Consider the following 22,555-nt stretch of genomic DNA (forward strand, 5'->3'; position numbering starts at 1 on the left):
CTGCTGCTGGGAGCCAAGAAGGATTGTTGAGAGAGGAATATTAAAATATTCTGTTTATGACAGTCGTTAATAGGGCTGGTGTGGAGGGTATGGCAGCCTTTTGTGAAAGGTGGCTTTGCAGAGGCTCTCCTCAGCCAGGAGAGGTTTGTATCTTATTTGGGTGTTGGTGGAATCTTTAAAATCAGAGGGTTTTGGGAGAGCTGCAAAAGGCAGGCCTCAGAGACAGCAGAACTGTGACTGGAGCTGAGCAGTAGCCATGAGATTGGTCAGCAGAAAAATTATATAGGAAGTAGAAAAGCAGGGACAAACAGAACAATGGTCTGTGTATTAATGCTTGTCTAGAATAACTTCCTTATCTGCAGAAAAGTTTATCTAGTGAGATATTAGGAAGTTCTAAGCTTAATAATGGAGCTCTGTGCATTGTGTTTGAAGGCTCACAAGCAGGTATTGTATCCAAAATAGACAAGCATTGTTTAACCAAAGGTACCTGTGCTTATAGTGCTTGGATAGAACCACTGTCAGTGTGCTTCTGCTTTGTGTGATTGGTCAAAGAACTTTTAAAGTGAGTTGTAAGATTAAGTTGTTGGTCTGCTGCCTGGGATGTGAGCTGCTGGCATCTTCCCATTGTCATAACCATGGAATGAGAGTGATGCTGGAAAATACAACAGCTCAAGGCACGTTCCCAGAGACCTGTCCTGTTTGTGATTTGTATACAAACCCCGGCCGGCGATAGGTGTTACTGCCTGACAGTGCTCAGTAAAGGCAGTGAGAAATGCTGAGCTCGTATCTTAGTCAGGAAGGAAGGATTTGATGAATTTAAACAATGTCAAACAACGCCTAATTTTATAAGTGGTTAAAGATATATTTCCTGTGGTAGCATCACCTCCAAAGGGTTAATATTTCCCTTCGCTCCCGCTGTAGGTAGCGTGAAGTTCAGCCGAGCTGTAAAGTCAGGAGGATACAGGTGGAGAATACCTTCGGAGGAGAGCATTGTTTGTCCTCATTTCACGCCTCATTAGCCGCGCTGCCGGAGGAGCCGCCCGCATTGTTCCGGGGTCAGGAGCCTCCCGCGGCGTGCGGGGACCAGGGACATCTCCTCCCATCCTAGGGCTCTCATCTTCGGACCACCTGCGTTTGGGGTGGAGAGCACCCTCCTCCTCCCCTTGGCTCTCCTGGCACTGGCCTTAACTAGCAAAGGAAAAGACGGCAGCAATTATGGCACACACAATTAACGAGCTTCTAATCTCCAGCCTTGTGTGTAATTGCTGCTGTCAAATACAATTAGTCTCTGCCCAAGTTCCCTTCCCAGGGGGATGGCCAGGCCGTGGCACACAGGGAGAGGAGGGGGGCGACTGTCTGAAACTTTAGGAGAGTTTGCATTTTCTTGTTGTCTCCCCGATAATCCTCGCTCCTCAAATAGAGAAATGTTAATCCAGAGCATTAGGGGAACATGGTGGCCAGCAGAGCAGGTCTACTCTTGGGTCTGAAGTGTCTTCTGTAAAATTTCTCACCTGAGACTATACCAGCTTAATTACAATTCAATCAGCACATGTCAGGGACTTACTGGTACCTTCCTGTGAGCCTGACAGGGCTCCAGCACATCACCTGTCCTGCCTTAACAGCAGGCTGGAGTTGCTACACCCCCCAGGTGTGGGAGCTGGGACATGGGCCAGGGTTTCTCCTACCCCTGCCAAGCAGATCTCTGTGAGCATCCAGCAGCTGCAGCTCCTCCAGGCTTGGTGGCTCAGGACCCTTGGTTGCACTTCAAAGCCCTGCAGCGCTTTGAAAGGCCATGACAGATCTTGGTGGCTTCTTTGGTGACTGCTGAAGGCTGCCCCATTCCTGCCAAGGAGAGTGCTGCTGTGTGTGCACCTTGCAGACAGGTACAGAGCAAGGTGACGTGTCCCTGTCCCCCGAGCTGGGTTCTGTGCCTGCCCATGCAGGAAGGCTGACACCTGCACTGGAGGAGCAGGTGAGCTGGAGAAAGGTAAATTGTGCAGCACAAATGCAGATTGGAATCTGCACTGTGTATTTGCTGCTGCAGAAATGCCTGAGAAGCTTTGACTGGAGTCGTTTTGTTAGGAGTATTCCTTGTCTGCATCCCACAAAGCTGGATTCAGCTGCATCAGACTCAGAGGAAGAGGAAAATAACACAATAAGTGGTGCAAACTTCTTCCATGCAGCGTGGTGCCTCAGGTGTGAGATCCTGATGCATCACTCTTGTTTAAGTTGTCTCACTTTTCTGTTTCCAAGGTGTCTGGTGCTGAAAAACCTCAGTATTGACCACTTTCAGGCATTGGCCAGGATAACTTTGAAGATAAGTATTTTGATGAGATGAACCTTTTTTTTGCTGATGGCTTTCTCTTCTTCTTAAATATGTATTTATGAGAAGTTATTTAAAGGTTTTGAGTGTGGAGAAAAGCCAGAGCAAGATGTGAGGGAATTGGGGGATGATAGATGTGCAGTGCAACACAGCCACGTGCCTTGCCAAATAGCTATTGCTGTGTTTGCTGGGTGTCTGGGCATGCAAAACCAGCCAGGCAGTGTTCCCACGTTGCTCTGGATAAAACTGAGATGCCCTACATTTAACCTATGCCTGGGACCTAGCTCTTCTGTTAACTGGAAATTATGGTCTTTCATTTTTTTAAAGGCTTTACTGAAACTTGTGCTGTTCCTGCTGTTTTGTAGTATTTCTGCAGGACTTCTCTGTACCTTCCTTCTGTCAGAATTAGGAGTCCCTTGCCCTGCATGTAAGTAGCTGTGTCCCGTTCCATCCCAGCTAATCACTGAGAGTGAGTTCATTTGCATATCTATAGCTACTTCTGCTTCTCGAGCTTGAAGTGGGTCATTGGGAGGACCCATGAATTTGCCATCTTGTTAAATCTGTTGTAGCCTGTTTTGTGTAGATTGGAACAAAGCTTGGGTGTATAAATGAAAAACAATCTATCCTTGTCCTGTCTTCAGGGATAGGGCAAGAGAGTGATCCACCAAACCAGCCCCTATCAGGAAACTACTGCTCCTCCTCTTAAATGATAATTTTCATCCCACTCCCCAAAAATGCCAAAGGAAAAATGGATCATTATTGCAATCATGGGAGAGTTTTGTGACAAAACCCTCACAAATAAAATGTTTGTCTCTAATTGTTTTGCATTTCCATAATGCTTAGTATGATAAAACCATCTTCTCTTTCTCCTTTATTTTTCAATCATGATTAGGCTTTAATGTTGTTAAAGCTTATAAGTGAGTTTGAGCCACTGTCTTGTTGAAGAGAAGATGGAGCTGAAATTTTCAGTGAGGCATTGGACGGGGTTTTTAATGTGTCTGCCATTATATGTTAACCTCTGAACTGGGACACGACGTCTGTTTTATGGCTGACAACAATTTAAAAGTATACATCTTGACATGGTGGATAAAGGAAGAAGGGGGAGTGGGGAAGAAAAAAAGAATTAATGATGTTAGCAAATATTAGTCCCTGTATTCCCATTCTGTTCCAAAAGTGGTTGTCAGGCTTTGAGGCTGCCTGGAGCAGCATTGCCAGTGACAGCCAGCCGGGATGCCATTGTCCCTTGGATCAAGCTGGGCTGTTATTGACAAACCCAGTGCACCGAGGCAGGGATGAGGATGCTCCACTGTCTGCTCCTGGAGGAGTGTGGCTTTTCTCCTGGCATTCCTAGTGGCATTTGAGAAGGATAGTTCTGGGCTTAGTGGAGTTCCCGTGCCAGTCCCCAAACCCATCTGGAGTCAGGGGGGTAGAAGATGTCTCTTCAGGAGTGCGTTTGGTGCATGCTGAAGCCAAGACTTGCTTGTGATTTATGCTGGTTTTGGCCAGCCAGACCCACCCACCAAAGTTAACTGTCACAGGAGCAGTGACTTTGACATCAGCCTTAATTGTACACCAGCCACAAAGAATCAGTGGGCAAGAGGAAAACATGAGAAATTTCACTGTTAAAGGCATGTCTTAATGCTTCTCTATCATCTTTTCCTCTGTTTCTTATATGCCACTGCCTGTGCTTTGGCACACAAGTGCAATCCTCCAAGGTGTCTTCACGTGCTGTCACAAATTCCTCTTTATTCCCACAGTTTTTAACTGGCATTTTAAGAACAATGTCATGTCCTTAGTGAGTCCACAGCAATTTTGCCTTTCCTTCAGCACCTCTCCTGCATGGTCTAACTGTGGATGCTACTGCAGTCATCTCCTTTGGGTTCAGATTCTAAATTATGGAAGCCCTGAATCATGCTATTCCTTAACTGTTATTAGTTCCATGTGCATCTGCAGTGCTTCTGGACAGCTCTGCCAGCAGTGAAAGAAATGGAGCTGGCTTAATTGAGAGCCACATAGTTAATTATTAGTGCCTTTTTAACAGAGGAGACGGGAAATTTGCAGTGTCAGTTTTTAATTTCATTGTGGTTTGTGAGGTAATGTGACTTTAAACTCCTGAGTCATTACCTGCATATAAGTAGCCCTAAAAGCTCTCTTTTGCTGTAAAAATTTCAAAATATTTAAGAAGGAAAAGGGCATCTGTGTGTTACTGATCCCTTCAGCCAGGATGAACAACAAATAAAAACACCAGTTCTTGTCAGTGCTGACAGTAGCTGTGACGTGATTTGGAGGGAACTGCTGCTTCTTGCTCCACTGTTAGTGTCACTGAGTTTGGAACATCATGCTCAGATATTGTGTGGAAGTTCTGGCAGGCTGGGCAGCAAGGATTTTGGAAGTGGGCAATGAGCTCATGGACAGGCAGGTTGTCAAAGGCAGCTGGAAAGAAACCGGTTTGTATCTGCATTGAAAGAAACCGGTTTGTATCTGCATAGAGAGAAACCAGTTTGTATCTGTGCTGCAGCAGAGTGAACTCCTTTGGGAAGCCTGGACACATTCCCCTTTGAATGCCCCCTGAGGATGAAAGGTGGAGCCTTGTCTCTGTCTTCATGGCTAAATACTGAGAAAACAGAATATTTTCCTGGACCTTCTTCATAAACTTATTCTACATATCAAGGACTGACGGAATAAGCTTGCTTCAACATTCATAAATTGAATATTGAATTACCTATTTCTGTGTGAAAGAGATGAGATAAAAGCTACTTGGACAAAGTAACTTGTATATGGATTAAAAACCAGAGAAGTTTTTGCCTGAATGTTTTTGGGAGAGCCTTTATCACTAAGTTTCCTGATGACCTTATGTGTACTCAATCAACGTGATTAATCTTTGGTAGAAATGCATTCGTTGTGCAAAGAAGGTGAACTTAATCCTAGAAATCTTTTTTTTTTTTACAATTTCTGCCTCTAGAAAGATTAAATGTATTTTTTGAAATGTTTCTTCTGATTTGGAAAAAAAGCAACAACCAAGAAGTAGAGTGGGAAGAGATAAAAGAATATAGATTAAAAATTTTTTGCAGTTTCTGACACTGATTGAATGTCCATCATCCCTCTGATGGGCATGGATAGACTATTAGTCTATCAAACAGGATAGACTAATAGTAAGTATAGCTTCATTGTATAGGAATAACTCTGCTGTGCGCTTTCAGGTGATCTGAAATTAATTTTATTTTATTAGTGGAATCGAAGTAATTGATGGACAGTAAGTTTCTCTGCTAAATAATTTTTTAAGAGGGGCACTGCACTGTTAAGACTCTGAAGCCCTTTGCCTTGAAGAAGGAGAACTTCATGTCACTTTCTACTCTAAATTAGAGAGAGCCTACTTGCCATGGAATAGTCTTCAAAGCCAATTTCCTTTCCATGTATTCTTATAAAGAAGTTTGTAATATCTGCAGACCTAATGTTATGGCTTTGGTCTGGTACAGGAGAACTGAAAGGTGGAACTGGTTGGCTCAAGCTGGGCAGAATGTAAAAGTGAATGTATTATAGGGAGCTAGTACATTGATTTAAAACAAAAGCAACCTGAGGAGCAGGAAGAAAGACAGAAGTTTTTTGTTTTTTTTTTTTTAAATCAGCATCTTTCTAATCAGAATTCTGACAGTACAGCAGTGCTTTTGGGTGTAATGAAGGGATGAGATGGGATAGGGCACCTCTCCTATGAGGAAAGGCTGAGAAAACTGGGATTGTTCAGCCTGGACAAGAAAAAGCTTTGGGGTGATCGAACTGGGGCCTTGTAGTACCTGAAGGGAACCTACAAGAAGGATGCAGAAAGACAATTTACAATGGCTGGAGTGACAGGACAAGGGGGAATGACTTCAAATTGAAAGAGAGTGGGTTTAGATTAGATATCAGAGAAAAATTCTCCCCTGTGAGGCTGGGGAAACCCTGGCACAGGCTGCCCAGAGAAGCTGTGGCCGCCCCTGGATCCCTGGCAGTGTTCCAGGCCAGGCTGCACAGGGCTTGGGGCACCCTGGTCCAGCAGAAGATGTCTCTGCCCATGACTGGAGAGTGAAACTAGATGCATTATAAGGTGCCTTCCAACCCAATCATTCCAGGATTCTGTGATTCTGTGTATTGCAGCTACAGAGAAACTGCAAGAGGCTGGGACTTTGCTCCTGATCTTTTTCATCCTTGATGTGTCACTCTGCCATCACAGAAAGCCTCAGACCTGTCCCCTGGCAGCAGCAAGTTGCAATGAACGGGCTGGTTTTGTAAGGAATTGCTGCTGCAAATTCCAAACCTGTTTTGGCTGCTTATACTTAATGCCATGCAAGAGTTGGGGTCTCTGGTTTCCTGCACCCCCTAATTGGGTCAGGCTTTCAGACAGCAGGCACCTCCCCCTGCTGAAAGTCTGGCATCAGTGGGAAGTCAGGCAATTGCAGATCCCAGGCTGCAGGATGGTTTTTTGAAAAGGTGGGCCTGGGGCTCCATATCGATCAATCATTATTCTAATTGTTCATTTCTATTATGGTGGGAATCATTCAGAATCCTAGAGTTCCTGGGAGTAAATCATTTGGAAATGCTGCCCATTATAAAATTTAATTTTAAATCTATATTAAATAGATTTATAAAGGCAAGCTTTGCAATCTAGTAACAGAATATTATGCTGCCTCACAGGGGCTCAGCTTTTGGGTCCTGAGGGGCCAGGGCTGGGAATGAGAGTTGGGAATATGGTGGGAGCCAGGATGCTGGACCAATCTTTCTTTTTCTTTCAGACACCAGAGAAGAGGGGGAAGGAAAGCAAAACTGTATTTGGAGGCCCAGTCATCAGCTCATTATATCAAGAAGAAGAAATAATCAGGTGATTATCTGTGCTGGAATTTGGATAAAAACTGTGTTTTTCTAATGTCATTTTTTTAAGCTTTTTTTTTTTTTTAATATTGCACAAGTGTGGTGGCAACTACAACAGGATAATAAATGACAGGAAAGAACTTTTCAGGTCCATAATCATTTAAATCAATATCTGCCTGTATCATTGCCAGGTAGTAACCTTTCCTTAGCACAAGATGTGGGGGAAGGGCAAGGCTTCCCATTTTTCAGTTATATGGCTTTTAAAAAAAGGCAGTATTGGATATTTTTAATAGAAAGCTATTCAGGCACTACCTTTTCCAAATAGTTATTTCTTTACCAATACATTCATTAGGGACTGTTCAGTGAAGGTTTTAGTGTTGGACAATGTTTGCCTTCAGGGACGGTTTGTGCCTTATATCAAATTAATTTTTTTCTAGGCTCTGCAGCTAGAAAAGCCAGCTCTGCATTTACTGAACTAGAGTGGCTGCTACTTAAAACTGTCAAGGTGCAAGTAATAAGTGACATGAGCTACTGAATAAGGACACCTGGATGGTTTTTGTTTGGTTTATTTTTTTGCTGTTCCAGGCTACTAATCATGGGTATAATATTAAAATCCAATACTTAATGATTTATAGTGGAGGAAATTTTAGAATACTGTATCATATTTTTAGTTAAAATGAACAGTCAGAGAAGACTAAATTTTTGACAGTGTTTCCCATCATGTAGTCACCCATTTACATGTGTATGATCCCATTTTTTAATGAATGTCTTGCATCTTTTTACATCCAGGAAATGTGAATACTGATTTCTCAACACGCAGTCTCCAGCTGAGAACTTACCTAGAGAGTTAAAACTCTAGCAAAGCATTTCTTTGACTTGTTGTCACAAACCAAGGAACAGAAATGTTGATCAGGTGGCTCCAAACCCTTTGCAAAGAGCTCAGGTAGGAATGGAGGCAGCTGTTGTAAGCAGGCAGGGTGGCAGATGTGTGCTTGGCAGTAATGCAGGCATTTCCCTTGGGATTGCAATCCACTTTGGAGTGGAGGGGAGTACTTGGCCAGGAATAGCTTCCTCCCCTTGCATGGAGAGCCATCACATCTTTGTCTTGCCCTGGCCCTTGAGCAGAGGTGGTCAGGTGTGACCTTGGTTTAACACACTGAGGAATGGCACTTCTGCTGACCACCAGCTCTTTTTTTGTCCCTGATCCATCAGTGCAGGTCTCAGCCTCACAGTTTGACTTTGTGCTTTAAATCACGATCAAACTGTGTTTGATCTCACAGTTTGTGGTTTAAATCCTGTTCAAGCTCTCCTCTTAGGGGTAGAGCAAATCCCTACTGTGCTGTCAGAGTCTTGGTTATCCCAAGTGCTGCCTGTGCCCTTTCTTGGGTTTGAAATACAGAATAATGTACAGAAAAACAGAGTTTGCTCTGGTTGACTTGACCAGTCTAAATCTTTTCATGTGTTTGTTTTTATTTCCAAAAGTACAGCTGCAAATACATTTTTCCAAACATACCATGAGGAACATAGGTGCTGTTTGTTTAGCACAGCACAGCTGTCCTTACAAATGAGGCTGTAGGCAGGTGCAGTCTCCCACTCAGCTGGAATAGGGTGATTCTGCTGAAATTTGTTGAATGAAGTGTCCTGACTGTGCTGGCAGAGTGGAAACTCATGTAGTCCATCAGCTCAATTTGACTGCCAGGCATCAGTGTCTTTCTTGCATGACAGGAATGAGCAAGTGTCACCATCATCTATCCCCAGAGCTGGACATCTTCACATTTCCTGGTTCTTTTGTCTACTCTTCATTCTCTTCCTGGAACAGGGAAGAAACATGCAAGTATAGACACATCTCTAGTGTGATAACTCCACTCATAAAAGCATAGCCTTAAACAGCAAAATTGCTCTGGTACCAAACCTGCAAGCAGATAAACCAAAGAGTGAGTGGCTCTAAACATTAGGGTTGGTATTGGTTCCATAGCTATAGAGAAGGGTGACTTTTGTGAGGCTGTGAGTGGTTACTTATTAAAACATAAGCTTAGCATTCAGTAATACTACATAAAACAGAATGTTATCATAAAAAAAGAAATAAGGCATTTTCTGTAGAGGGAGAACATGAAAAATTTTAAGGGGAAAGCAAACTGATCAGCTTGATCCAAGATAAGCTTTAACACATTGATTGCTAAGTCCTGTGCTGTCAGTTCAGTGTGTATGTGTGTGCTCCCTCAAAACCTGCTATCTGAGAAAAGGAATTTTGGTGCAGACTCTTTTATTGACTCACTTATCCTTGGTGGGTCCAACAAGCATGCAGAAATTTGAATAGAAATCAAAGCACTTTAGGTTTTTCCCAGCACTGTTGATAGGATAAGTATTTTCTTGTTAGAGGATCACTAAAGAGGCCCAGAATAAGTAAGAAAAACCCCTTATTTTGTGTACTAAAAGCTAAAACTCGAGTCCTCATCAGCCCTGAGTCCTGACAGACTGCTGGAAGCAATTTTTCAGCAGGTATTACTCTGCCAAACACAGCCTACCATGTGCCCTTTAGGATTCTGCTGATCCAAAGGCAGGAAAAGGCTGTTGATTTATCTGGACCTCAGCTTGCACCAGGAGAGAGACACGAATGCAGGTGCAGAATTTTGAAGGGTCACCTAAGCAGGTTCACTTGTTTTATTCGTTACCAGAACCTTTTGAACAGTTTATCAAACAATTAAAGCCCTCCAAACTGTTGCTGTGTAGTATGAAGAGGAGAGATTTTGTTTAAAATAGAATAAACCCTTCTTTTCCTACCAGCAGTAGTTAGCAATAAAGCAGCAGGGCCATTGATTTCAAACTGAGTGTCTAAAATGATTCCTAAATAATGCTTACGTTCCTTTTGGGGAATGAAATGCTTGGGGTTTAGGATGCAGATCTGTAAATGATGGACAAAGTGAAGTTACCATATCCTGCCCTAAAGTGGATCTGCAGTAGGAGGAACTCTGGTGGTTCCAGGGCCACTTTTTTTCCTTATCACTAATTATCTCAAATGTTTCTAATTGAGAACAAGATAGAAAAATGGTCAGTCTGGCTCACAGTACATTGCACTGATTCCAAATAAATTCAAGAGCATCCACAGAAACAGGTTATACCGATCTAATTAAATCAATTTAGAAAGAGATTCGGGTAAATCAGTGCAATTTGTGTGTTCATAGATCAGCCCTCAAATCAGGAGAAGGTCTCTTGAGCTAATGAGGCGTAGCAGTTATTTACTTTGGGGTACTGGGCACTGGTCATCAATTAGGAGTCATTAATAAACCCTGGCAATAAAAAGCTCAAGTACCCCCAGTGAGTAATGGGGAGCAGTTGCAGGATGTATTAGCATAGTGCTCTGCCTCTGGGTTTCTCTGCAAATCACTTATCTCCCTTCAGGCATTGCATAAAACTCCTGCATGCTGGTGACTGATGATGGGACTTGGAGGTTCCCTTGGAAGGAAAAATTTAGAAATTATCAGTGATTTCAGGCTGGGTATGGTGGTTGTTTGGGGTTTTTTACTTCTACATAAAGCTTTATGTCCCTTTTCTGGTCTTATTACCAGAACAAAGCAGTAGTAGTGGAGCTCTTTCATGATCAAAGCACTATAATTAGAGTTTCACAAACCTGGGAAATGACCAGAGATCTGAGGTTGACTGATGTGTTACCAGTATAAATCTCATCCAAGACACAATCTGAGAGATGTGCCAAAAATACCACAGCCTTGGAAATCCAGCTTTATTTTTTAGGGTTTTTTTAAGCTGGGGCAAGGAGTAGGCAGCTTATAAGTGTTTTCAGGAAACAAATACATTGATTTGGCAGGTGGACAATGAAAAATAACATTGCCAAATATCTGTGTCCCTTTCCACTTCCACTGGAGGAGCCTTCCTGCCCTCTGCCATGAGCTGCTTCCCCAGGGCCTTGGCATGCCAGGATGGGAATGACACCTGCCAGTCAGCACAGAGGCCTCCCTGAGCTGCATTTTACTTCTTCCATCCAAAGGGAAGCTGAAGAACCCCTTTTCTGGTCAAAACTACCACCCTTCCCCAGACATTTGGGAGCAACCCCAATCATGAGTGGGGCAAACATTTAGGATGTGGGTGTGGAGCAGGCACCCCTGGTGTGCAGGACCTGCCTGCTGCCGTGCAATCCATCAGAATTGTATTAATCCCACTAACGCAGCCGCCATCTGGTCCCGCTGCCGGGCCGGCTCGTGCGAGCCCCCGTGATGGATGGCCCTGGGAATTGATTAGTTGTTGTGCGAGACAAATGAACTGTTTTGGCAGAAAATACCAGAGGTCGCTGCATGTGGTCAGGCACAAAGGCTGCTGAATTTTAAAGAGCTGCTTCCAGCATCCATTGCAAGGATGCTGTTTCATTGGGATGAGCCCAGCGCTCCAGAGCACGGTTGGGGTTTTGTTATCTCCCTCCAGCCCTATTTTTGGGAACACCAGCGCTGGAAATAATTGTAAAGCTGCAGAGACGTGTGGCATCCGTGTCGGGAATTACGGGCTGGCGTTGTGCATGTGGGTGGCTGCTCCACAGATGTGTCACTCACTTGAGTGCTGGGCTGTGCAATCCCTGTGGAAGAGCTTTCCTGGTTCTGCGGAGCTCACGGTGTGCTCAAGCAAAACACCTGTGGGTGCTGGCAGCTGGGACTTGGGGCTTTTCAGCTCACTGTTGCTTAGAAAGGGGTGATGTTCAGCAGACCAATCTTTTGACTTTAAGATGATTGCCGAGTTTATTGCTTGCCCCCCTTTTTACTGTCCCCGGAGCAGTGACCTTTGGGGCTTTGCTTTGTTGTGCAAAGGGCTCAGGCCTGCCTTTCCTTTGGAGAGCACATCCTTCTGTGGTGGCTCCCGCTCGGCGTTTTCCCGGCCGCCTCCTGTCTGGTGCGGTGGGTGGGGAATTGGATGACACATGTCCCGCCACGTCCCAGTGGCTCTCCGAGGGATGGCACACGAGTGTGCCGGCAAGTGGGCAACACTTCCCTCGGGATGGCCTGCCGGCTCAAAATAAACTTGAGTTATGGATTTATTCAACTTGTAAAACCTCAGCTGGCATAAATAATTGAGAAAGCAAAGGTTTGTCTGTGGAGCGTACCTCAGGGACCTGCTCCTGCCTCCCTCCCTCCCACCACCCTTTCTTATGAAAATGATCCCAGTTGCACTGATAGATAATAACAACACCAAGCAATTAAAAGCTATGGGTGGCTGGAGAGAGGAGAAAAGGTTCAGTTAATGAGCTTTTCCTCTTCTTGTGCCCAGGAGAGCCTCCGAAGTGACGAGGCGATTAAAGCGAAGAGATAATTATAGATTATGTGAAAATGGGTCCCTTGGGGGGCCCAGGGCCCTGCCATAAACAGCGAGTGTTGCGAGCGCCTCTCGCTCCCCGCACGCGTCCCGTTCCGCTGAGCCGAGCCGAGCCGAGCCGTGCCGCTCCTTCGGCAGCGCCGTGCCAAGAGCACGGGCCAAGCCACCTGTTAGCGGCACCAAATCCACTGGGATGTGCCTTGGAGCAGCCCCAGGAAAACGGGAGAGGATGCCCAGAGTAGAACCTGGTCTCAGTCCTCTGCCCCGAGCCTTGCGCTGGAGGTAACCTGCGGAGGGGGAGGAAGGGGACAGGGCAAACCTGGAGGGTGTTCTCTGCACGAGGGTGAAATAATGGGAATATCAAATCTCTTCTTTGCCCTTTTCAGTAGCAGCCTTGGTGCTGTTTTGAAAGCAAGGAGCTTTACAGTGTCCAGATAGGAAGAAAATTATCAACTGGCAGCAGATCTTTTCCATGAGCTTTAAAACTTTCATGTTTTAAACCTGTTGGTTCAACATGTGTGTTCTGGACAGCCTATGGAGAAAGCTTGCAAAGCCTTTTAAGCCTGGGGAGAGATGACTTGGTTTAAGTTCTTCCAAATCCTTTTATTCAAGGATGGAAAAAGCTGCCCATGTGTTATTTGTAGGCAACAGGTATGCTTCAACTCATCTTTAAAACAGAATTACTGTCTCTTACTGGGAATGGGAGAGAGCACAAGGAAATAGCTTTGGGGGCCAGCAGCAAGGGAGAAGAAAAACCCTTTGGCCATCCTCAGGAAATAGATATAAAAACTCCACCTGCCTCTACTGACAGTCAGGTGCTTGCTGACTTGAAGACTCCTTTTTATCTCAGCAATCTGACATGGAAAGATGATTGCATCCAAGTCTTCCTTTTAGCTACAGGTTTTGCATTATTGTGCACATCTCCATTAGGTTGAGTTTCATGGTGTTTCTCATCTGAAAATGTCCTGAATACTGTATTTTTTATGTAAATTGAGATTTTTCTGAAAATACTGATGGAAATGCTATGGGTTCTCTCCCCCATAACATGATCTAAGCATGTATTTGCACTGTCACTTCTGTATCTCTCACATGTTTTTGTCTGGTTTTTGCCTGTTTCTACCACTTTCTGGGCCTTGCTGCAGACTCTTTCCAGTTTTACAAGGAGTGCAAATTCCTGCTAGGAACAGGCCTGATAAAATCATGACATCCTTTTTCTTTTCCTGTACCTACTACAGTGGAAGTATTATTATATACACATGCACACACGTAAAATGAAGGAAGGGAAAAAACAGAGTTGCCAAGTTTTCAAGCTCTTTCTTATTTGTACTGTGTGGTTTTCAATGCAAAGTCAGCAAATAACAGTAACTTGTCATTATTCCATTCACACCGTTGAAGAAGAATGCCTTCCCTAGTATTGGTCCCTCCAAAAATCTGGGTTTAACTCCTCTGAGCTCTTCCCTCAGTTTCCCTTTCTGGTTTTAGCTGGATCAGGTTGTTTTAAAGGTCTGGAGTGCAGCTTCGTATGATTACTTTATATGTAGGTAAAATGTTTTCATTGTGACCAGAAAGGGCTTGTTTCTCTTTGTTAATATTTATAGAAAATTTGGATATAATATATGCTTAATTTTTTTAAGGAGGGCATCAGGAGCAAAGGAATGGTTTAAAGATTGAGAAATAAATGCAGAGTAGAAGAACGAAATTTCCCGAAACCTTATCTTCGGGTGGGGAAATTGGTATTCTGGATTAATTCCATTGTGGACACTTCTGAAAGAAAAGTGGTTTTTTGGAATGGGGATATATAGAACATTTGCAGAGTTGGTTATTCCAGAAAACTAAATCATATCCAAATAGCTGTGTCAGGTCATTTTCCCTTTACAGACAGTAATATCCTCGGGAAAAGACATTAAAAGTCCTGTCTGGAGGCTGTGGTGGGAAAATGGACTGGTTGTGGTAGGTCAGGGTTGCTGTGCCCTCTCAGCTGGCACAGACCCTGTGGAAGCTCCCTGTGGAGCACAGTCAGGTGCTTAATGCCTGCAATGTCCCTGCTGGTACCTCTGGTGCTGCCCTGTGAGCTCTGTCAGGGCTCTGTAGCATGTGGAATGACGAGGTGGCGTCACTGCCAGGGAGGGAAGGGCACAGCCCAAGCTCATGGTTAGACATGGAAAATCACCCAGGAGTAACTGGGGGTGATTGTGAGCCTCTGTAGTGAGAGGGGATTGGGGTTTGCTTTGGTGTTCTGGAAGAAAGAGTGATCTGTAATAAATGAGGGAGGTGTGGCTGTGCAGTGGGGAACCAAGTTCCTGTACAGCATTGTTTGAAAAGCAGCTTCTCCCAAAAGGCTGCTGTCGGCAGCCAGGGCTGCGTTGGAGAGGTTGGACTAACAAGGTAGGACTGGAGGGACTTCCCAGCATATCACATCAGCCCTTGTTAGCAGGGGCAGGCATGTCTTGTGACCTCCATCATGAGTCTGTCAAGCTCCATCTCGAGCAGTATAAGCTTTTGCCTTTTCTAATCCCACTCTGAGATTCTTTTTTCCCCAGAATTCAAGGTAATTGCATTTAAAGAATTCAGCGATCTGTTTCCCAGGAGCCTATGTGTAACAAGGGGGCAAGACCTCCAAGGAATAAGTTCATGACAAACTGGTTAAGAAACTGGGAGCCTCCTGTAATATCCTTAGGTCTAAACACAGAGTGTGGAATCCTGTGTGGCTCCCAGCTCTTCACTAGAAAGGTGCAGCTCAGGTGTCTCTGCAGGGACTGCCTGTATGCAAAGGGTAGGGGTGATGTGCTGGAGAGCAGTGCTACTGAGGGAGCCAGGTGAGAGGGAGGGCAGAGGAAGTGGCTTCTTTGGAGAAAGCAGTGATCTGCCACTGGAGCAAGTATCAGTGCTTTTTCCACCTTTTTCTGGTGCCCTGGCAGGACACAGATGCTTGAGGTGTGAAGAATCAGACTGTATCTCAGCAAGCCAGATGCATAACTATAAAAGAAAAAGCAAAGTTGGGTCATGGTGCTCTGCAGAGAACATGGCCTTGCTGGCATTTCATTTTTGGGAGGCTACAGGTTGAAGAGTGTCACTTTTTGTTTGTAACCCATTGCTCAGAAATGCCAGTGCTATCTAGATTTTACTTTTCCTTCCTGGTGTTCTTCAGCCTGTGAGTTCAAGAACAATGCAGATGAACAGAAGTGTTGTTGCCTTTTAGCACCAGGGGATCAGTTCTCAAATTTCCCTGCTGAATTTCTCCTGTCCACAGCAGGTTGAGCTCCTTACTGGGTCTGACCAGCTCCAGCAAGCTCCCTTTTGTCTGAGTAACTGAGGCTGTCAGTCTAGTTCTGCTGAACATCCAGAAGGTCTTTAGTTAAGGTGATTGAAAACTGGGGATGTCATGTGAGGCAACGACTCTGTTTAACTCTTGTGAAGCTGTCAAGTCCCATAGTGAGGCTGATGGGCTCATTTGAACCATGGTTTTCATCTGGAAACTAGAAAGAGAGAGGATTATGTGGGCTTTTTGGTTTAATTCTAGAAAACCAATGGCGTCTTTTCTTTATTCCCTGCTAGCAGCACAGTGGTATCACTGTACTTATGCCTGAAGGTATTATTCTTGTATGAATCTGTGAAGGGTCTTAACTTCATTAGAGGTGCTGTTTGGCAGGTAAGGATGGGAGTTCTACTGTGTCTGAAGGCAGAGTATTGCTTTAGCTGTAAGAGAAGCTGTAGGTGTGATTCAAGCACCTGTGACACCATTATTTGATCTTTCTGCCTACAAGCTCTTCTAAGTGAGCCCTTGCTGGTGCTGTATCCAGGATCCAGCAGGGACAGATTGCTTTGCAGGTCTCCTGTTTGTCCTGCTGTTCTCTCCAAGCCATGTTAGTGGCCTCTGTCCAAGGTGGATGGCATTGGATGGGGCTTTGTTGTGACCCAGAGTGGCTCTTACAAGAAGAACAGCTTCAGCCTTTTCTCTTCTGTGGGATTGCAGTGATTTATAGCAGAACTTGAACATGGATTTTTCTGGCTGACTTCATACATGTCTTGTGCCATTTCACAGGAATAAACTGACATTTGTCTGGACATAATACTGTTAGAAACAACCTTTGTTTTTCTAGGAAGCAGGATCTTCTGTTGAGGAGGTGGGGAAAAGCACATTATTCTGCATGTACAATACTAGATGCCTGTTTGGATCCAATGACAGCAATGAAATGTCTGTAACAAAGTTAGAGCATATAATGTGCTTGTGGCCTTTGTGTTGTGCAGTAACATGGTGCTTCTTTTGCTTTTGTTTCCTGAATAGGGAAGAGGACAAGAACATTTTTGATTACTGCAGAGAAAACAACATTGACTATGTAACCAAAGCCATTCAATCAAAAAAAGTGGATGTGAATGTCACAGATGAGGAGGTATGGAGAAAAGATAAGGACCATCAATCTTTTATCTGTTTTGTGTATTAATTCACTGCTACTCCTTTTTAAAATTCCATGGGTAGAATTGTTGTAACAAGGTGCTGCAACAGTTGGACAAACACTTGGTCATTGAGACAGGGTAATCTGTTTGGAGACAGCTTTCCACTGAATTTCTGGTAGTGTAGATGTCTAACTGTGGGGCTGTAGCATGTCAGTTCAGAAACTTCTTTTCTATATTATTTTCAGCAATACCAGTAGCCACTTGCAAAGTGAGATCTTCTGAATACCTCCCTTTCCCCACTTTGTACACTAAATGTGGTCAAACAGAAATAGGAAGTGAGGGAAATAACTTTTTTGACTCATGAAGTCTGCTCAGGTTGAAGGAGGATTTCTGACATGCCACAAGTTTTCATCATTTCAGAGGGGAACTGAGTTGTGGCATTCACATTCTCTGAACAGAGAGACATAATTCTCTCACTCAGAGCTTTTTCCTAGGAAAACACAGGGAGAAGAAGAGAAAAACAATTCTTATCTCTACTTGTTACTCCTGTTATTTTGCACATGTGAAATGTGTTAAAATTGTTTAATTTGTCAATTAAATTCTGCTAAAGATTGTTTTGTTTCCTTAACCAATTAAAAAAAAGCTGTGTCCTGACTGTCGGGAGACAGTCACGAGTTTTCTTAATATTCTTTAGTATTCTTTGTAGTAGAGATATGATATGATATGATATGATATGATATGATATGATATGATATGATATATGATATAATGTGATTAATATAATATAATATAATATAATATAATATAATATAATATAATATAATATAATTTTTCAGCCTTATGAATCCATAGAGTCAAATACCAATCATTTCCTTCATCAAGAACACCCTAATTTTACTATAATGAGTGACAGAGGCTTTCCAGCTTCCCAAAACCAGTGACATTGTCCAGTTTTTCTCTGCTCATCATACTCAAACCACCATTTCCCCACAGGGAGGTAATACAGGCATTGCCAGAAACCCCAAGAAAAAACAATGTAAAACTGTGAATTGGCTTCATCCTTTTTGTGGTAAGAGCAAGCACCTGGTGGGGGCAGTTTCCTGTTGATCCTTCAGGAGTTGTGGCCATAGCAGGTTTGTCACCTCGCTTTCCCTGCCTGCACACTGCCACCTAGCCCTGTCCCTGGTCCAGCCTGAGCACAGCTCCTTCCAGCACGTTGTGTTTTGGTGAACAGATGAAGTGCTTAGACATTCATAGACTGAGACGCCACAAATTCAGTTGGGTTCTCCTGTAGCTCTAAGCAGATTTCTGCCCTCTGAGCCATGACAGCCCCGGCTGGGGCTCTGAATGCTGATGGCAGGGCCTTTTATTATTAATCAGGAATTCATGTGAATTAATTTTCAGAGGAGAGGAGGGAGGGTGTTCACAATCAGGACTGGAATTTCACATCATAAATTCAATGAACTGAAACTGTCATGTGCCACGCAGTCGCTGTAACAGCCCTGTTCCTGAGCTCCATCCTCCTCCTGCTGATCACAGGTTACAGGAGGAGATGTCCAGGGCAGTCCCACAGAAAATGCAGCTGGAGTCTGTTCATTAATAAAAGCTCATTTTTAGGATCACATGTTTGCAATAAGTGCATGTTAGCATTGCTTTTTTTCCACTGGCAAGATACTCTTTTGTAATTAGCAGCATTCAGAAGCTTGTATTTTCCTTTCTGTTCAAGTAATGTCCTTGTTCTGTTCAAATATGCTTGTTTTCAGCCAAAGAAATACTGTTTTAAAAAGAATCAAAATATTTTTATTAACTATTTTAGTGTTACTGTTGAATCCGACTCACCTGGCTTCTGGACATAATTCACACTGTCAATCCTTTGATTTAAATTGAAAATATCAGCAGGGTACATACAAAGAGTTAACTTCTTATGAAACAAAATCTACTGAAGGACCAAATAGGCTCGTGCTAAGCTGCAAAGACACTCAGCTCAGCTTTTCTTTGGACAATTAAGACTTGGCTGGGGTTTTAGGGTGTTCAGATTTTATTTTTATGTGATATGGTACTACTCCATCCAGTTGTATTCCCCCCATTTTGTGCAAACCTAGAAGAAATCAGTGAAATGAGAAAGAATAAAAATGTGAAGTGTGGATGAGTCAAAGCAAAAGGATTTCAGAAAGGGCAGCAGAAGATCCTGGGGTTTAGATAGATGCACTGGGAAACTTCCAAAGCATAAGTGGCCTTCTCCCCAGAAGAAATAAAGCTCTTCATGTGCAGCATTCAGGCCAGCATACTGCTAACAGTTTGGATACGATAAACTTCAATTTAGAATTAAACAAAGAACCTAATGACAGTAATCATGTACAAGCTTCCATTTACTGTATCTAAATTGCCCAGAGTTCAACAGAATTGCTTGCATTCACTTATAAGAAGTAGCACAGACTAAAACAACCTGTTTTCCTTGTGTATGTCAGCAGGACTAATGGAATAAGAAATGGACTGTGGCTGTGGAGTCACCCCAGGCACATCCTGGGAGCGTGGCTCACTTGCTACCTTTTTGAAAATAGTATTTCTTCACCTTCTAACAAATCAGGAGCTGCTCAAAGGCAGAGATGAGTTGCTTTTGTAATTTGTGCCAAGGGCTAAGGAGGTTGTACCTAGATAATTTTTTTTTAATTGTTGGATAAATCCCAGTAAACAAACATGTTACCTGTGTGCAATGTCTAAGCCCTTGCCAAAACCTTAATGAAAGGCATCTGACAGGATGCTCACTTGGTCCCTGATCCTTGTGTTTTTGAGACAGCAAGTGCAAAACTGGTGCCAGCTTGCCAAGAAAAGGACGGGGGGGAAATGTATTTGAGGAAGGGTCACATACTTCTGGATTTATAGGCTTTCTCCCATTAGAAAAGCTTCACCAAACATTTCAGAGCTCTGAAAGTGATTGACTTCCAAGTCAAGTTTACCTGTGTAATTGTAACAACAACCCTTCCATTCACTGTTTCTGCTGTCACAGGGGGATGCAGCCATTCTGTAGAGATCTGTCTCTTCTTAATTACTGCTCATAGAACGCTTGCCACAAGTTAGAGTGTCTCATTGCTACCCAGCCATTATAGCTGCAAGCATCGTGCCTGGAAGTGGAGTTTTATACTGTTGCACATCCATTTGGTTTGGCTTTGTTCTCCCCTTTCTCTGCTCAGGCTAATTGATGTGAAAATCATTCCCATCCATTTGTCTGCCCACTCAGTGTATGGGAGACAAATCCCTGTCCTGTGCTTTGTTTGTGAACACCCTGTGACTTGGAGCTGAGCAAAATTGATGTGCTGTTGGCTTGAGAAACTGCTGCAGGAGCTGGCCAAGCTGGCAGCGGTTAGCCAAGCAAAGCACAGAAGATTTAAAAGGCAGGGTTAGTGCACTGGGGCTATTTTTATGCCTATTTTTTTTTCTTTTTTTAATACTTCAAAGGCAGGGGGGAAATGCATCTAGTCTCAAGTAAGTTCTGCAACAACTGTTGTGTTTGAATTGCAGGGAGGGAGTACCTTGATGTTTGACTGCATCTAGCCAAGACCTCACTGCTGCAGCGCTTTCCTACGTGAAATTATTCATGTTGCTCTGAGTCTCTCTCTGCTTAATGAAATAGTCATGTGGGAATTGTTTTGAGAAAGCTCAATCTGTGGCCCTTAAGATTTCTGCCACGTTATTTAAACACACAAACACATGCTATATGCTGATATCAAGCAGCAGCTGAGCAGACTAAAGAGTTTTTCAGCGTGCAGAGGTGATATCCCTGCTAAACAAAGACTGGAGCTATATGTTCAATTTAAGCTTGACTTCTCATTAAGGTTTATTTTAAGAAAGACATGGGAAACAAGTGGATTTTGTAGCTGTGTAGCTACCTAAGTATGTTAGCTTGAGCTATTGACTGTTATTCTGATATTCTTCAAATAATTCTGAATATTATCTAGTTTCCATAGAGCCATTGAGGTTGAAAAAGACATCTAAGATCATCAAGTCCAACCATTTTAAATACCAAATTTGTAGTAATGCTTTTTGTTATGCAATAAGTGGGTTGAGATTCTTCTGGAGGCATTTTTCCTTCCACATCTCCTGGTGTGATCTTGCACAGAAGGTCTCCAAAGCCCCTTGCACCCCATGTCCAGGGCATAGCATGCTGCAGACATTTCTTGGGTGGAACGTGTCAGCTGTTTAATAGTGCACAATTACAATGCAGAGCCATTTAAGGCACTAATTAGAAAATATTGTATCCATTTAGAGTTGTGGAAAAAATATATAGGTAAGCAGAGTGTAATTACCCAAAGTGGAATTGGCCCAAGACTTGAAATCCATACTCCTGCAAATAGCACAAGGAGATTTTTAATGACTGTGGATGATCAGGCTTCAGGGTTTTGTCTTGTTCAGTACACACCATGTGTAGCAGAACCAGCCTGCCAGTATCCTGGGCAGGACCAGTTGCACAGTGCTGTGGTCCCCCTGAGCTGGCACAGCTAACTGTTGGTTTTCCTTTATTGATCTCAGCCAAGTTCAGCACCAATAAAATAAGATTCTCCTTGTCCAGAGACAAATGCAAACCAACATATTTTAGCCCCTAATCTGTAGCATGGATTTTGCTAAAAAGGATAGAAGTATCTTTATTTTATCATGTAATTGTCAATGAATACATTGGAATAATTGCAATATTATTCCTCTACACATATATCAAGACACTGAAATCATCTCTTGAAGTATTTCTTGCTATTGTGCATATTTCAGATGTGCCTCTTCCTTTTGAGATAAACATCTGTGGCTTGAAAAAAGTTGTTATTTGTCCAACTGAAATCCTAAGTCTTAAATAATTACCAGTCCAGTGATGAGTTAAGGATGCAAAATGTGAATTAAAGATCTCTCCAAACTTACCAATTGTTTTAAGTTGTACTCTTCCCCCCTTGTAGACTTTGCTAGGGGTGTTGAGTGCAAGAATATGAATCATTAAGTGGCCTGTGGATGTCATCAGTGCTTCCATAGAAGGTCACTGTCAGAAAATTCATTCTAATGCAAGGTTGATCAGTGTAACATTAAAATTACATGTTACAAATTAATTAGTCGCTGGGTCAAAAAGTGTGAATTTCCTGATTTAAGGCCATGCTCTACCTCTGCTGGCCTGCCCAGGAATATCCAGCAGAAGCAGTGTGAGCTTTGGTCACAGGTGTCTTCTGCCCCTCCGGCTTTCTGGCACTGTGGCCAGGAAATTTGGCTCAGAGCTCCCATTAGCAGATAAATGAGTTGCTCACCTTGTTCCCCACTGCTTTGTCAAGAGATTTATAGCCAGGCATGGGCTAATTTAAATGATTTCTTTTGTGAGGGTCTGTGACTGTTTTCCTTGGCATATTGAAAAACACAGGTCAGTCTGATGGTGTCACAGCGTGAGTGAGGTGATTCCTGGTCATCTGCAGGGTGATTTCCAAGAAATCCCCTGCAAGTGTGCTGTCCTAAACCAGGAGAGACTGATAGAACATTAAGGCTAATTTGCAAAGTGTACATAGAAGGTTTTCTTCTTTGTTTGCCATCTCAAACTACTTTAAGTTCACAGAACTCACTCAAAGTAGTTTCACAGAATCACAGTAGTTCACAGAATGACCAGGTTGGAAGAGACCTTCAAGATCATCGAGTCCAACCCAGCCCCAACGCCTCAAC

The 22,555-nt window shown here is 43.4% G+C and overlaps 1 protein-coding gene across 1 annotated transcript in view; it reads left to right on the top strand.

Annotated features, from left to right (window-relative positions):
- The window catches only part of ACBD6 (acyl-CoA binding domain containing 6), an 80,125-nt gene that overhangs the window by 18,518 nt on the left and 39,052 nt on the right, over positions 1–22,555 (top strand). The window contains exons 4-5 of the mRNA XM_084211540.1: positions 7,090–7,175; positions 16,764–16,869. Of these exons, the coding sequence (XP_084067666.1) occupies positions 7,090–7,175; positions 16,764–16,869 (192 nt within the window). The remainder of the gene's footprint in view (positions 1–7,089; positions 7,176–16,763; positions 16,870–22,555) is intronic.

The sequence above is a fragment of the Fringilla coelebs genome, assembly GCF_963513975.1.
Source record: "Fringilla coelebs genome assembly, chromosome: 9".
NCBI lineage: Eukaryota > Metazoa > Chordata > Aves > Passeriformes > Fringillidae > Fringilla > Fringilla coelebs.